The 16,602-nt window shown below is 45.9% G+C and overlaps 1 protein-coding gene across 1 annotated transcript in view; it reads left to right on the top strand.

Moving 5' to 3' along the window:
- The window catches only part of SLIT1 (slit guidance ligand 1), a 175,168-nt gene that overhangs the window by 138,608 nt on the left and 19,958 nt on the right, over window positions 1-16,602 (top strand). Inside the window, exons 23-26 of the mRNA XM_070781276.1 lie at window positions 151-222; window positions 2,105-2,176; window positions 3,020-3,091; window positions 15,856-16,019. Coding sequence (XP_070637377.1) covers window positions 151-222; window positions 2,105-2,176; window positions 3,020-3,091; window positions 15,856-16,019 — 380 coding nt within the window. The remainder of the gene's footprint in view (window positions 1-150; window positions 223-2,104; window positions 2,177-3,019; window positions 3,092-15,855; window positions 16,020-16,602) is intronic.

Raw genomic sequence — 16,602 nt, 5'->3', positions numbered from 1 at the left:
AACCAAATGCCTCTTCCATCAGCTCCCACCTGCCAGTGGTCAGAGCCACTTGCCCACCTGGCTGGGGGATGGCTGTGGCCAGAGTGGGGAAGGGGAGGAATCCTTTCTTTCTAAATGATGATACTTTTTTTTTTCTTCTGTCTTTCCCAGGGACCTGAGTAACAACAAGATCAGTTCCTTAAGCAATTCGTCCTTTACCAACATGAGCCAGCTGACCACTCTGTGAGTCCCGCCGGGAGGAGGGAGGGCTCGTGGTTACTGGGACTCTCCCCAAGCCTCGGTCATGAGCAGGTGTCCCCACATAGCCTCCTCAGCCTCCAGGGAGGGTGCCAGGGCCTGCCAGCCAAAAAGACTTTTCAGAAACATTCTTTTTATTGTGAAATGCAGCATATATATGGAAAACTGCGAAAAACATAAACATATAGTTTAACAAATAGTCATAAAACTAGCACATGTATAAATACCTAAGGCAAAAACTAGAACACAGCTAGCACCCCAAGAATTCCCCTGTGCCTTCCTGAGGCAGTCCCTACTCAGACTTGTACAATGATCTCTTCCTTGGTCTTTATAGTGCCATCTACATATGTATTTCTACACAGTGAAGTTTAATTTTGCCCATTTTTGAGCCTTATATAAATTGAATCATATAGGATATATAGTCTTTTATGTCTGTCTTCTTTTATTTTCCATTGTGTCTCTGTGAAGCTGTGGTCTCTTCATTTTCGTTGCTATACAGTATTCCTTTGTAGGAATATGCCACATTTTGCTCATCCATTCTACTATTGATGGATATTTGGATTGTTTCCAGTTTGGACTGTTGTAAATGGTGACTCTGAACATTTTTGTGCCTATGTTCTAAGATATTTTAATGATTGCTTTACTTATATTCCAAGCAATTGGTTGGAAAATAGTAACAAGCATTGCTTATATTTGCCTGCTTAAGAATTGTATTTTGTTCACCTTCCCAACACCTCATTTTACAGATGATGTGCCAAGAACTTAAGAACTTTCCCTTAGGTCCTACTGTGGTCAAATAGCAGAGCCAGTATCCCAAAAGACAGGTTCCTGACCCAGGCAGGCCCCCAGGAACAAAATGTGGGCCTGAGGCCATGGAACACTGCACTTTCCTGCCCTGGGTTCCCACTTCAAAGTCTTCATGAGCCTATTGACTGAAAGAAAAATACATAACATAAAAGTTGAGTTAAGCCTGGAGACAGCCTCTCAGATAGGTCTGAGGAACTGCTCTGAAGAGGTAAGGGAGGAGCCAGGATACAGAGGAACATTTTTATGAGAAAAACATGTAGTCACACATCAAAAGGTTACTGCTAATCACAAAGAACATATCTCAGGTGAATGACTTTAGTGCTTTTCTGCCTATGCGAGGATGCAAGAGTCTGGGGTCATTTGAATTTTTTTCCTTAGATTTGCATGTTAACTCTCTAAAGGCCAGTATATTCAACGCACAGAATATTTTCTTTCTCCTTTCTGAATTCCCCGCAGGGTGCACCGTCAGTAATGGCTTGATCCTTGTGGAACTGGATTAGCAGGCAATTTTTTTTCTTTATGAGCCTGTGTGTGAAGCTGCCATGGCCTGTGGCAGTGACTCTCAACCAGGGGCGGCTCTGCCCACCAGGGAGCACTTGGGAATAGTTGAGAACTTCTGGCTGTCACAGCTGGCGGAGGGCAGGGGGAACCCCTGGCATTTCATCGTCAGAGGCCAGAGATGCTGCTCAGCACCCCTACAGCACACACAGGGCAGCCCCCCTCCCACCCAACAAGGAATGGTCAACAGTACTGAGGCTGAGAAATCCTGGGCTAGGCGATCCTGGCAGCTGTAAGGAGGAATAACCCTTTCCTGTGATAAAAATGTCTCATTTCTCTTGTTATTATTTTAAAAATAGCTCTAGTGAAGTATTATTAATATCTAATAGTATATCCTTAAAGTGTAAAAGTTGACACATTTTGATTTATGTTCATGCCCATGGAATCATCACCACAGTCAAGATGGTGACCATCTGCGTCAGCACCGGAAGTGCACCCCTTAATAACTCTTCCCCCTTCCTCCCTCCCTTTCCCCCACCCTCCTCTCTCTTCCTTCCCCCAGGATCCTCAGCTACAACTCCCTGCAGTGTATCCCGCCTCTGGCCTTCCAGGGGCTTCGCTCCCTGCGCCTGCTGTGAGTCTTCCCGTTCTCCATTCCTCCGGGGAACTCTGCCCCACGAGGGGCCTCCTCATCCCCTGGTGGACAGGAATGTCCCCACGTCCCTCTTCACCCCGCTGCTGGGCAGGAAGGTCCCCGTGTCCAGGGCCCCAGCAGGGCCAACTGTGCCCAAAGTGGAAGGCCAGTCCTCTCTCATTTGGGTCCCTAACGGAGGCCCAGGAATACATGGGAAACTTTGGGGAATGCTCATCCAAAGTTGCAGAGACAGTAGGGGCTTAGTCTTCTGTCTCAGAGAATCCAGCAACCAGGGGCTACTGCCGGCCCCAAGTTGTGTTTGGCATATACGTGTAGGGGCAAGTTCCTAGGCATTCAAGATAAGGTAGCCCCTCGCTGGCATGTGAGTCTCCTGTCAAACGGTGAATGTTGAACCTGCTCTAAAGAGTTCCCACTGCGAGGTGTGGCCTGTGCTCACAGCACGCCTCTGGAGTATCCTTGCCCCAAGTCCTCTGGCAGCCACCTGGGGCAGGGGGGCATTCTATACCCTCAACTAGGGTCTCACCAGTAGCTTCCCTACCGGGAAGAAGCCTGTACCCCTCAGGCTCCCTGGCTGAGTTAGGGAGGGTGCATGTCCATTTGTCCTGTGAACAGGCATGGTGCGTGGGTTAGTTGTGATAGCACAAGCGGGGTCTGTGATAGTCACAGAGTCTGTGCTAGCCTCTCCTTGCCTGTGGCCATCCTAGCAGGATCTCTCACTCAGGGACCCTCTCCCTCAAACACGCCCCTCTCAGCAGAGAGCGCATCTCCATCAGTTCCTGAGTCTGCCTCAGTCTGAGTCCTGATGGCCTCTTCTCTCTTCAGGTCCCTGCATGGCAATGACATCTCCACCCTCCAAGAGGGCATCTTTGCAGACGTGACTTCCCTGTCTCACCTGTAAGTAACTCTGACCCAGTCTCCTCAGCACCTCTTTGTATTTAAATGGAACTTGGATTCCAAGAAAGATGTCGCCTCTTGAGATTATTACTTTTAATTTACCTCGTGAGCTTCAAATGCTTCCTGTTTCAGACTCTTACACATTCAGATGGGATTGAGAACAGTTCCTCACGAGCAATAATAAAAGTAGTCATGACCTTGTGTTGACTGCCGAGCACGGCACCTCCATCAGCTAATGCAACCCCCCAGCACTCCTACAACACAGCTACCATTATTCCCATCTTCCACATGAGGAGGCAGGTCCAGAAATTTGACACGCTCACCCAGCGTTGCGTAGGGCAACAGTAGGGGCTGAGTCTTCAGTCTCAAAGCCTGTTCTCTGAAGCACAATGCCAGTATTGTGCCTCTGACTTCACATGGTAGGTGAGAAGCTCTGGAAATTTAGTACCCCCAAGGAGTGTAATTGGTATAACTGGATGAAATGAAATGTAATGTAAATGAAATGTAAATGAAAGTGAAAGTTGCTCAGTCGTGTCCGACTCTTTGTGACCCCATGGACTATACAGTCCACGGAATTCTCCAGCCCAGAATACTGGAGTGGGTAGCTGTTCTCTACTCCAGGGATCTTCCCAACTGAGGGATCGAACCCAGGTCTCCCGCATTGCAGGCGGATCCAACTGAGCAACTTTCACTTTCATTGGATGCAGAAGGGCTTCTAAAACCATTTAGCTGGCAACACCAAGAGCATTCTTAAAAAGCAGTATGCTCAGTTCCTCAGAAGGCTGGATGTAGTACCATATAACCCAGCAATTCTACTCCTAAGTATGAATCCCAAAGAACTGAAAGCAAAGACTCAGATACCTGTACACCCTGTTTAGCATTATTCACACAATAACTATACAGCAGAAACAACCCAAGTATCCACAGATGGATGAATGGATAAAAAAATACGATACAGTGGGATATTATTCAGCCATAAAAAGGAATGAAGTTCTGACACGTGAGCAGACCTTTAAAATATGTGAAATAGCTAAGACATAAAAGGACAAATATTGTGTGATTCCACTGAAATGAGGGACCCAGACTAGTTAAATTTGTAGCTACAGAATGAAGAATGGCGGTTGCCAGGAGCTAGGAGGAAGAGGAAAAGGCAATTTGTGTTTAATGGGTAAAGAGTTTCTGTTCAAGGTGATAAAAAGGTTTTGGAACCAGATAGTGGTGCTGTGTACTCAGTCGTGTCCGACTCTTTGCGATCCCACGGACCGTAGCCCACCGGGCTCCCCTGTCCATGAATTCCTCCCTGTCCATGCAATCTTCCCTGTCCATGAAATCCCCCCTGTCCATGAAATCCCCCCTGTCCATGAAATCTTCCCTGTCCATGAAATCCCCCCGTCCATGAAATTCCCCCTGTCCATGAAATCCCCCCTGTCCATGAAATCCCCCCTGTCCATGAAATCTTCCCTGTCCATGAAATCCCCCCTGTCCATGAAATCTTCCCTGTCCATGAAATCCCCCCTGTCCATGAAATCTTCCCTGTCCATGAAATCCCCCCTGTCCATGAAATCCCCCCTGTCCATGAAATCCCCCCTGTCCATGAAATCTTCCCTGTCCATGAAATCCCCCCTGTCCATGAAATCTTCCCTGTCCATGAAATCCCCCCTGTCCATGAAATCCCCCCTGTCCATGAAATCGTCCCTGTTCATGAAATCCCCCTGTCCATGAAATACTGGAGTGGGTTGCCATTTCCTTCTCCAGATAGTGGTGATGGTTACACAATATTGTGAGTGTAATTGATGCCACTGAGATGTACACTTAAAATGGTCAAAATGGCAAATTTTATGTGATAGGTATTTTACTGTAATTTAAAAATGAGGGCGTATAAAAGCAGTGGGCCATGAATTACGATTAATTAGGGTCATCCTAATTCTGAAGGTGGGGCCAGGCACAGAGCAAATGCGTCCTTTCCTATCCTCTCATCTATAGGTCGAGATCATGTTCAGCCAGACGGATGCAGCTGGGACCCTGGGCATCACCACATGCTCATGCTCTCTGCCTCACAGCCACGCAGCCAGGGCCCAAGTAGGCAGGCAAATCCAGATCAGAGAGCTTTTTGGGGTCCCCAGCATCTCTGCTTAAAGTTCATTCACTCAACAACCTCCCTGGATTTTCTCAGCTCTAAGACTCATCATTTCCACATTTCAGTCTCTGAGATCAGAGTGTATCTTACAGATGATCTGTGGGTACTTAGTGAACACCCAGGACTGATCTCCTTTAGGATGGACTGGTTGGATCTCCTTGCAGTCCAGGGGACTCTCAAGAGTCTTCTCCAACACCACAGTTCAAAAGCATCAATTCTTCGGCACTCAGCTTTCTTCACAGTCCAACTCTCACATCCATACATGACCACTGGAAAAACCATAGCCTTGACTAGACAGACCTTTGTTGGGAAAGTAATATCTCTGCTTTTGAATATACTGTCTAGGTTGGTCATAACTTTCCTGCCAAGGAGTAAGCGTCTTTTAATTTCATGGCTGCAATCACCATCTGCGGTGATTTTGGAGCCCCCAGAAATAAAGTCTGACACTGTTTCCACTGTTTCCACTGTTTCCCCATCTATTTCCCATGAAGTGATGGCACCAGATGCCATGATCTTAGTTTTCTGAATGTCGAGCTTTAAGCCAACTTTTTCACTCTCCTCTTTCACTTTCATCAAGAGGCTGTTTAGTTCCTCTTCACTTTCTGCCGTAAGGGTGGTGTCATCTGCATATCTGAGGCTATTGATTTTTCTGCCGGCAATCTTGATTCCAGCTTGTGCTTCTTCCAGCCCAGTGTTTCTCATGATGTACTCTGCATATAAGTCAAATAAGCAGGGTGACAATATACAGCCTTGACGTACTCCTTTTCCTATTTGGAACCAGTCTGTTGTTCCATGTCCAGTTCTAACCGTTGCTTCCTGACCTGCATATAGGTTTCTCAAGAGGCAGGTCAGGTGGTCTGGTACTCCCAGCTCTTTCAGAATTTTCCACAATTTATTGGGATCCATACAGTCAAAGGCTTTGGCATAGTCAATAAAGCAGAAATAGATGTTTTTCTGGAACTCTCTTGCTTTTTGCATGATCCAGCGGATGTTGGCAATTTGATCTCTGGTTCCTCTGCCTTTTCTAAAACCAGCTTGAACATCTGGAAGTTCACGGTTCACATACTGCTGAAGCCTGGCTGGGAGAATTTGGGGCATTACTTTACTAGCGTGTGAGATGAGTGCAATTGTGCAGTAGTTTGAGCATTCTTTGAGACTGCCTTTCTTTGGGACCGGAATGAAAACTGACCTTTTCCAGTCCTGTGGCCACTGCTGAGTTTTCCAAATTTGCTGGCATATTGAGTACAGCACTTTCACAGCATCATCTTTCAGGATCTGAAATAGCTCAACTAGAATTCCATCACCTCCACTAGCTTTGTTCGTAGTGATGCTTTCTAAGGCCCACTTGACTTCACATTCCAGGATGTCTGGCTCTAGGTGAGTGATCACACCATCGTGATTATCTGGGTCATGAAGATCTTTTTTGTACAGTTCTGTGTATTCTTGCCACTTCTTCTTAATATCTTCTGCTTCTGTTAGGTCCATACCATTTCTGTCCTTTATCGAGCCCATCTTTGCATGAAATGTTCCCTTGGTATCTCTACTTTTCTTGAAGAGATCTCTGGTCTTTCCCATTCTGTTGTTTTCCTCTATTTCTTTGCATTGATTGCTGAGGAAGGCTTTCTTATCTCTCCTTGCTATTCTTTGGAACTCTGCATTCAGATGCTTATATCCTTCCTTTTCTCCTTTGCTTTTCTTTTTTCACAGCTATTTGTAAGCCCTCCCCAGACAGCCATTTTGCTTTTTTGCATTTCTTTTTCCATGGGGATGGTCTTGATCCCTGTCTCCTGTACAATGTCATGAACCTCCGCCCATAGTTCATCAGGCACTCTGTCTATCAGATCTAGTCCCTTGAATCTATTTCTCACTTCCACTGTATAATCATAAGGGATTGATTTAGGTCATACCTGAATGGTCTAGTGGTTTTTCCCTACTTTCTTCAATTTAAGTCTGAATTTGGCAATAAGAAGTTCATGATCTGAGCCACAGTCAGCTCCCGGTCTTGTTTTTGCTGACTGTGTAGAGCTTCTCCATCTTTGGCTGCAAAGAATATAATCAATCTGATTTCGGTGTTGACCATCTGGTGATGTCCATGTGTAGAGTCTTCTCTTGTGTTGTTGGAAGAGGGTGTTTGCTATGACCAGTGTGTTCTCTTGGCAAAACTCTATTAGTCTTTGCCCTGCTTCATTCTGTCCTCCAAAGCCAAATTTGCCTGTTACTCCTGGGTGTTCATTGGAAGGACTGATGCTGAAGCTGAAACTCCAATACTTTGGCCACCTCATGTGAAGAGTTGACTCACTGGAAAAGACCCTGATGCTGGGAGGGATTGGGGGCAGGAGGAGAAGAGGACGACAGAGGATGAGATAGCTGGATGGCATCACCGACTTGATGGACATGAGTTTGAGTGAACTCCGGGAGTTGGTGATGGACAGGGAGGCCTGGCGTGCTGTGATTCATGGGGTCTCAAAGAGTCGGACACGACTGAGTGACCAAACTGAACTGAACTGAATATGGTAACATTTCTCTACTTTTCCCATAGCAGGCATCTAACAATCTTAGACTTGAGGAAATAAAATAGTAATAAGTGCCACTCATTGTTAGTTTGGTTGGGACAAGGACTTTACTTCCACATGGGAAGTAGCTCTTGTTCCATGAGCCAGCTTCATAAATAAGACAGGGGCTGCCTTGAATCCACACTGAAGATTCTAGGACTTGGTGGGCAGAGTGCAGTGATTAATTAGTGATGTCTGCCATGGGAGTGGAATGGGTAAGAGGTTCTGTCCTCTGTGGCAGGGTTTATTATATCCATTTTATAGTCCCAGGTTCAGTCAAACAGATTCCCTAGGTCATAAAGCTAGGGAATGACAGAGACAGGATTTGAACGTAGGTGTGTCTGATTCCAAAGCTCTTTATTTATTCTTTATTGCCTCAATAAATATGTCCCGAGGAACCACAGTGAGTCAAATGCTGAAGAATTTACTAACAAAGGTTGCTGCCTTCTGTGACCATCTGGGATATTACAAAACAAATTCAAAGAAAGCAGTGACTAACTCTGGGCAAGTCAGATGACCTTCAGAGAGGAGGTGCTACCTTTACTGCCTTTGAAAAGACACTAGGAATTTGCCTTTTGGAGGCAAATTTGGAGAAGATAGGGAAGGACATTCTAGGAAGAGGGAATAGCTTGTGCAAAGGCATGGAGGCAAGAAAGTGAATGAAATATTCAGGGAGGCTATACTGTCCAGTGTGCTTCCCAGGTGGCTCAGTGGGGGTGAAGAATCCACCTGCAGTGTAGGAGATGCAGGTTCAGTTATTGGGTTGGAAAGATCCCCTGGAGGAGGGCATGGCAACCCACTCCAGTATTGTTGCCTGGAGAATCCCATGGACAGAGGAGCCTGGTGAGCTACAGTCCATAGAATCACCAAGAATCAGACATGACTGAATGAACACACACACACACGCTTACTGTGTGTGTAATATGTGGATATAGGGAGTTGTGTTAGGTAAGAAATTTGGGGTAGGAAGACAGGAGTGTAGAAACGGACACTGCCATTCTGTTGTAAAAGGTCTCTATGCTGAGGAGTTTGAGTTTTGTTCTGTAGATAGAAGCGAATCAAGGAAGAATTAAGTTGTGAAAACTCCTGGAAAGCCATGGTGACATATGGAAGCTGGATGGGATGGGAAGAATCAGGAGGGAGCCTGGCTGGAGACAGTGGCTCTGGACGAAGACCAGGCAGGGGTCGTGTTGTTCATTGTTCTTGATGACTGCCACTCACAGGGCCTTGATTGTATCTAAGTTTAGCAATTTTTGGTTGTGAGCTCATTGTTTGCTGATGTTAGGAATTCTGAGGGCCTACATAGGTAATGCTTCTCTCTAGAGAGTTCACGTGTGTGTCTTTGATGGGCCAGGCCTGCTGCTGCTCTGGGCCCCTGCTGCTGTCCTCTCCCTTGCTTACCCCTGGGCTGTGCTGACCGTCTGCTCCAGCTCTCCCCCTGGCCAGGAAAGGCCTTTTCAAGCATCTGGCCCACCTCTTCCGCCTTCATGTGTGTTGTCTGCTTGCGTGTGTGCGTCCTAAGTCACTTCAATCAAGTCCGACTCTGTGTGACTCTATGGACTGTAACCTGCCGAGCTCCTCTGTCCATGGGATTTTCCAGGCAAGAATAGTGGAGCGGGTTGCCATGCTGTCCTCCAAGGGATCTTCCGACCCAGGGATCAAACTGTATCTCTTGTCTCCTGCTTTGGCAGGCTGGTTCTTTACTGCTAGCATCACCTGGGAAACCCATCTCTTTTGCTTGGGCTTTACCTCTCCTCCTTCACTGTGAAAACTGAATCATGCCCAAGGATGTTCTGATCTTGCCCTCAGCTCAAAATCTAGAGGCTTTGCTTTTCCAAAGGGAAATAAACAACATTTTTTTCCCTCTTTAAAGGTTATTTATTTTAATTGGAGGGTAATTACTTTACAATACTGTGATGGGTTTTGCATTCATCAATATGAATCGGCTGTAGGTGTACATACGTCCCCTCTCTCCTGTTGAAAAAGAACATTCAGACATTGTAACATATTTGTGGGTAGAGAAAGAACAAAATGTGTATTTTGCAATGATATATCAAATTCTCAATTCCATTTTCAACTGAAATTTACTGATTCAAACAATCTTTGAGAGAATAGCATTGAAACATCAGTTCAGTTCAGTTCATTCGCTCAGTCGTGTCCGATTCTTTGCAACCCCATGGATTGTAGCACACCAGGCCTCCCTATCCATCATTGACTCCAGGAGTTTACCCAAACTCCTGTCCATTGAATCGGTGATGCCATCCAACCATCTCATCCTTTGTCATCCCCTCCTCCTCCCACCTTCAATCTTTCCCAGCATCAGGGTCTTTTCAGATGAGTCAGCTCTTCGCATGAGGTGGCCAAAGTATTGGAGTTTCAGCTTCAGCATCAGTCCTTCCAATGAACACCTGGGACTGATTTCCTTTAGGATGGACTGGTTGGATCTCCTTGCAGTCCAAGGGACTCTCAAAACTCTTCTCCAACACCACAGTTCAAAAGCATCAATTCTTCAGTGCTCGGCTTTCTTTAGAGTTCAACTCTCACATCCATACATGACCTCTGGAAAAACCATAGCCTTGACTAGATGGACCTTTCTTTATTGGCAAAGTAATGTCTCTGCTTTGTAATACATACACATGACCATATGTAAAATAGATAGCCAGTGGGAGTTTGATATATGATGCAAGACACCCAATGCCAGTGCTTTGTGACAACTGGAGGGATGGGGTGAGGAGGGAGGTGGAAGGGGGATTCAAGAGGAAGACAACATATGTTTTGTGTGAACAAAGACCTGAAGCTGCAAAGCCAGATTTTGAGCCCATGCCTATCTATAAATTCAGACGTTGAGAAAACAGTGATATCAGGCTAGAAGCCAGATCCAGATCTAACTTGTTAGAAAAAAAACACAAAACAGTAAGTAGAGCTCAGTGGAATTGGTAGAGCTCAGTGGAAGTGGTAATTGCAGAACAGGGTGTTAGCACTACCAATTAGATATGTTTGTTGGTTGCCCTATTTCTCCCTAAAATAGCATCTATGTGGAAGAAATTTTCCATTATTATGAAGCAACCTTGTCAGTACAATCTTCCCTCTATACCCAGGGTTTCAAATGGGACTCGGCAGCAGCCTGAGAAGTGTACGTATGTTTGTGTTCAGGTGTGTGCCCATCTAATGCTAGTGGAATATGTGTGCATGTGCACACATGTAGCTGTTATTTCTTCTGCATGAGAAGCTGCAAGTGAGCAAGTACAAGGGGTCAAGGAATGGGAAACGGATAGCACAGACTCACTGCATTCTTTCTGGGCTTCACAAAGACCACAGGCCGTGTGAAGGGAAGGAGGTGCCCATGGGTCTGTCCCAAGTCAGGGTTTGCCCAAGAGTTAGCATCCAGTGTTCCTGGCTCCCAGAGGTGCCCTCTGTTCTTAGTGTGACTCTGACCTGGGCCTCTCCTCTTCACTGGCAACACACAAGGCGGGTGGGTGGGCTGAGGGTGTGTGGGGGTGAGGTCCACCTAGTTAACCCCCTTGAACTTAGAGTAGGAACCAGGATGTGGTGTTAGGTGTTTGTCTTGCCATCAGCTTGCAGCAGGACCTCAGACAGTTCATTCAGCTCTTCGGGTTCTTTCCTTGCCTGTACACAGGTTATTTCTCATGTCCACGAGCGTTCTAACTACATACCATAATCAGGCTGTCATGGTTACGAGCGCTCGTCACTGCCCGCACATCTCTGCTGCTGTCCACTTGGATATTTACAGTTAACTCGTCTTTCCTCCATTTGTCTATCCATCCATCCGTCCATCAGCCAATATTCGCTATGTGCCAAATCCTGTGGCAAGGCTCCCCAATGTCATCCTTCATGTCTATAATCTGGCATTTTGTTGCCCCTAATCTGATACTTGCGGGAACACTAGACTTCTGAGTTCATTAAAAATTCATTGTGGAAAGTGAATATGAAATGATTAGGTAAATCATGGGATGCCCATATGACAAAATAACAAGTAGTTAGTTATAGTATTTATGATACTGTACTTTATTATTTAATGAAAACACAGAATAAAGAAGATGGTATACTCTGATTTCAGTGATGTGTGTGTGTGTGTATATATATATATATATACACACAAGAGCTAGAAAGGAATAGATGAAAATTAAATTAGTTACATTTATGGAGTGGTAGATGATTCCTTTATTTTTTAGTTTCTTTTGCTTTCATACTGAGGTTTGTGCTTTTCTCCCGCTTGTAGGCAGGGGTTCATCCGGCAAACGGGGGGGTTCTGCTGGTTCAGGTGCCATGTGGGGTTGGTGACACCTGCTCTCATGGAGCTTCATCCCAGTAGAAGGAGGCAGGGATGCACATGAAGAAATTTCCTGGGAGGAGGACTAGCTCAGGTGAAGAGATTTTGAAGGTTTAGTCTGTGCTAAACTCTATGGTTGGCACCTCTGTCATAGGAGGCCTATTTCTGTCTTGGTTATGTTAATAGAAGAAGCCCAGCGGGCCTTGGCACAAACAGATGAAATAGCTACTATTTCAACTATTTCCAAGTTAAACCAAAGATCAACAGCACAGGGTGGTTTATGCTTTTGTCGGGGGATGGACTTGACTCCACAGTCCTTTTGGATTGATGAGTGGCCTGGCTGTTCCCCCCACTGGTCTCAGCAGGGCCTGTGGCTGTCCACGCCCTGGGAGTTCACAGTCATTTTATTGGGAAAAATGGACTCCAGGTGAAAGTGAACTACTCGAACTAATAAAGTAGTCAGAAAAAAAAATAGTGTTTGGAGAAATAAAAGCTTGAAATGTTGAAATCAGGAGTCGCTCACCATCTGCTCTGTATAGCAACAAGTAAAACGTGTTGGTCAAGCCAGATTGCCTAATTTTCAATAGCTTTGTATGTGACTTTGGTAGCTTTTATTATCTCTATATTGTGTATATATATATATAAAATAGAGAATAATATATATATAAATATAGAGAATAATATATATAAAAATAGAGAATAATATACATATATATTATATAATATATATGAAGAATTGAAAAGGGCATGACTTTGTTGCCATTTATGGGGAGGATTTATGCAGGAATTGGGAATTGTGACATCCTAAGATGTGTCAACGGCCTCCACATTCACAACAGCTTTAGATTTAGTCTTTTGGACTTTTTCTCTAAATGAGTTACAAGACTGAGAGAAGAAGCCCTTCAGAATAAACTCTCTACTTCCTCATGGCTCATTAGCAGAACACAGTCCTGCAGTGTGGTACAAAAATACTTTCAATAAATTCTATATTTATCTTTTGAATAGCATAATTACATTACCTCATACTATATTAAAAATATCAGTCTGGTGAATATAGATGTTTTAAATATACCACTGTTTTGTAGTCCTGTTATTTTTCTAAGTCTTTATTATTATTTTCTTAACGCAATGGAGCTTCAGAAAATCGAAGTGTCTGAACTTCCTCTACCTCTGAGAAGCCCTGGCAGTGTTCAGGGAAAAGAGGAAGGTGTTGCCTTGTCCTATTAGCCAGGATGGATGCTGTCAGCAAATCAGAACAGAAAAAGTGAAATACACGTCAAAGCTGAACTGGCTTTCTTTTTCCAAGCTGCATTATTCCCTCGGCACCCATTTCAGGCTCGATGTGCTTGTCTTTCTCCCCCTTCCAGATTGCAGGCTCTTTATCGAATCATAAAGTGAGCCCCAGAGATGTTAAGTGAGCCGCTCAAGGTCACCCGGGCAGTGAGCAGCTGCGCTAGGGGCCAGAGTCCAAGACTGTTGAGCCTGCTTTATAGGAAGGGCCGTCATCAGCTGTGCTATTTGGGGGAATTCCTGCTCAGAGTCACTGCTGCTTTTATCAGACCCCACGCATTGCCGGGGGAGCCGCTTCCTCTGTGTTGCCCAGACACGGGTGGAAAACGACAATGCATCCATTTGGTGCTTAATAGATGTGCTCATTCTCCTGAACAGTATATAGCCTTATGTTTTCACAATAATGTCGATATAAATGAGCTTCAGATACGAGGCTCTGGTTTTTCTGTTTGCTGGCTCAAAGACCACTGGCAACCTTTGTTCCCCCAAATCCATGTCTTGTTCATCTCTGAATCTCTCACTGTGGTTTAGTCAGAGGGTTATGAGCTTGCCCACCAGCCTGGCCAAAGCCTAAGAAGTTGGCAGTGCCCCGTGTCAGTGTCAGTGTGGGGATACGAGGGAGCGGGCACACCCCTCACCCTGCCGGCAAGTGTAAGTCGTTACAACCTTTTTTGGAGGCTGGCTGTAAACATTTTGGGCTTCCCTTATGGCTCAGCTGGTAAAAAATCTGCCTGCAATGCAGGAGACCTGGATTTGATTCCTGGGTTGGGAAGATGCCCTGGAGAAGGGAAAGGCCACCCACTCCAGTATTCTGGCCTGGAGAATTCCATGGACTGTGTAGTCCATGGGGTCCCGAGGAGTGGGACACGACTGACCGACTTTCACTTTCACTTCACTGTGACCATTTTACGTGCCCTTCCTCTGCGACATGAACCCCCTTCTAGGCATCTGTTCTAGAGAAACGGCCTCTCCTTGCAGAGAGGCATGGACAAAGTGTTCACTGCTGCTGGAAACAACTGGAGTGTCTGGCAGTGAAAGCTATGAAGTGTCCGTTCTTTGGGATGCTCTGAAGCAGTTTGATAAAATGAGGTGGATCCATATAGCTGACCTGAAGAGGTCTCCAAGGCATGCTGTTTAGTGACAAGAAGCAGGCTGCTCAGTGACTGTGTGTGCTGGATGGATATAATCTCTCTCTCATGAAGAACCGACCGTATGTGTAAATATGGGAAAGGATTGGAAGGCTACCCATGGAGTATGATGACCTTGTGACCATGGGTCCTGTGGTTGGCAGGGACAGTGGACTTTTTTGTAATGAGGATGTATTGTAGTTTATGTAACCACTCCCCCACTGATGAACACGGGAGGCTTCCCGTCTTTCTATTACAAACAATGCTGAGATCAATACTGTTGCACAGATGCCTGTACACACTTATGCAGGCACAGATCTGTGAGATGTGCCAGAAACAGTTACTGGGTCAAAAGGCAACTGTATTGCTAGCTAGCTAGGTATCAGGCAATACCCCTCTGTTGGAATTCTACCATCTTGCATTCCCATCAGTCACACAGGAATGTGCCTTTTAAAAAAATCAAGGTGAAATTCAAGGAATATAAAATTAACCATTTTAATGAATACAATTTAGTGGTATTGAGGACATTCACAATGCCGTTTAAAGTGAGACTGTTGTGCGCCATGTCTGAAAATGATTTACAATGAGAATATGCTTATGCACTTCTTGTTTAATTGAAAATGAAGAGAAAAATTAAAGAGGATAGGCTTATAAAAAAAAGAGGGGGCTTCCCTGGTGGTCCAGTGACTAACACTCTGCTCCCCATGCCAGGGGCCGGGGTTCCATCCCTTGTCAGGGATCTAGATTCCAAGTGCTGCAACTAAGACCTCACACAGTCAAATAATTATTTAATTAATATTTTTAAAAATAACATAGGCTCTCAAGTCAGACAGCTCTAGGTCTGGATCAGGGGGCTGCGCTTCACTGATTGTGTGACTGCAGGAAAATGACTTATTCCACGTGAGGCTCAGTTCCCACATCTTTGAGATGGAGAAGAGAAAGCTTATACTGTGGGGCTGATGAGAGTACTAGATGCGCTAACGTGGGAGAAGCTGGTTCATCACAGCAGCGAATGCTGGTTCCTCTCTCCCTGGTACACCCTGGAGGTGGTGCCAACAGAGGCTCCGGCCTCAACAGCCTGAGTTCAGATCCTACTTCCCCCCTTTCTCTGTGCATCTTGGGCAAGTGTCTTCACCTTCTGAGTTTCAGTTTCAACATGTAAAACGGGGTTAGTAAGGTGTGATAAGGACTAAGCGAGATAACAGGTGCAAAGTACTTAAATCTGTCCTGGCTACATGGTTAGTGCTCACTGAATGGGGATTTTTAGGGTTTTGCCAGCTCCGGGAATAATGTCTGATACCTGGTACCCAATGGGTGAAGGACTCCATGAAGCTGTAATGTCTGCTGCTCTCTCCTCTCTAACCCAGGGCCATCGGTGCCAACCCCCTGTACTGTGACTGCCACCTGCGCTGGTTGTCCAGCTGGGTGAAGACAGGCTACAAGGAACCGGGCATTGCCCGCTGTGCCGGGCCCCCGGACATGGAAGGCAAACTGCTCCTCACCACGCCTGCCAAGAAGTTTGAATGCCAAGGTGAGCCCAGGAGTGCAAGAAGGGATGGCGGGTACGGGGTTGCATCCCCCCACTTCCTGCTTCCCCATCAACCTGGCAGGACCTTCCCGTCACTTCTGTGTCCCTGTGGTGACTGGCTGGGTGGGGGACAGATGGCAGGAATGTGGCCCCTGCTGCTTATTAGCATGACTGCCCTCTTGTCCTGACATACAACAAGCAAAAAAATAAAAAAAGCCAGGCGGAAAATCTCAGGCCGTAAGGGCTCTAATCCCTCCCTTGGGTTATGTAAGGAAAATAAAAATAGCAGCAGTGTTTCTGGAAGCTCCAAGCCTCCCAGCAGTACAGGCACTCAGGCCTCCCTTTGGTAGGAATTGTGCTCAGCAATTAGCTTAAACCCCTGGGCACTGAACCCAGCTGCTACCCTCCTGACATCTCTAGAAATCCAGGGCCTGGTGTGATTGGAGGCACCTCACCCTGGGCATTTGTAAACACGGGCTCGGGGATTGATTGACTGATTGACTGAAGGCCAAGGGAACCCTGCCGAGCAGAAGGCAGTGGCTGAGTGGCTGCCCCAGGCTTGGCTTGTATGCAGGGGTACAGCTGC

Source organism: Bos indicus, chromosome 26, assembly GCF_029378745.1.
Source record: "Bos indicus isolate NIAB-ARS_2022 breed Sahiwal x Tharparkar chromosome 26, NIAB-ARS_B.indTharparkar_mat_pri_1.0, whole genome shotgun sequence".
In the NCBI taxonomy this organism is placed as follows: Eukaryota; Metazoa; Chordata; class Mammalia; order Artiodactyla; family Bovidae; genus Bos; species Bos indicus.
This window is presented reverse-complemented; position numbering and strand designations above follow the sequence as displayed.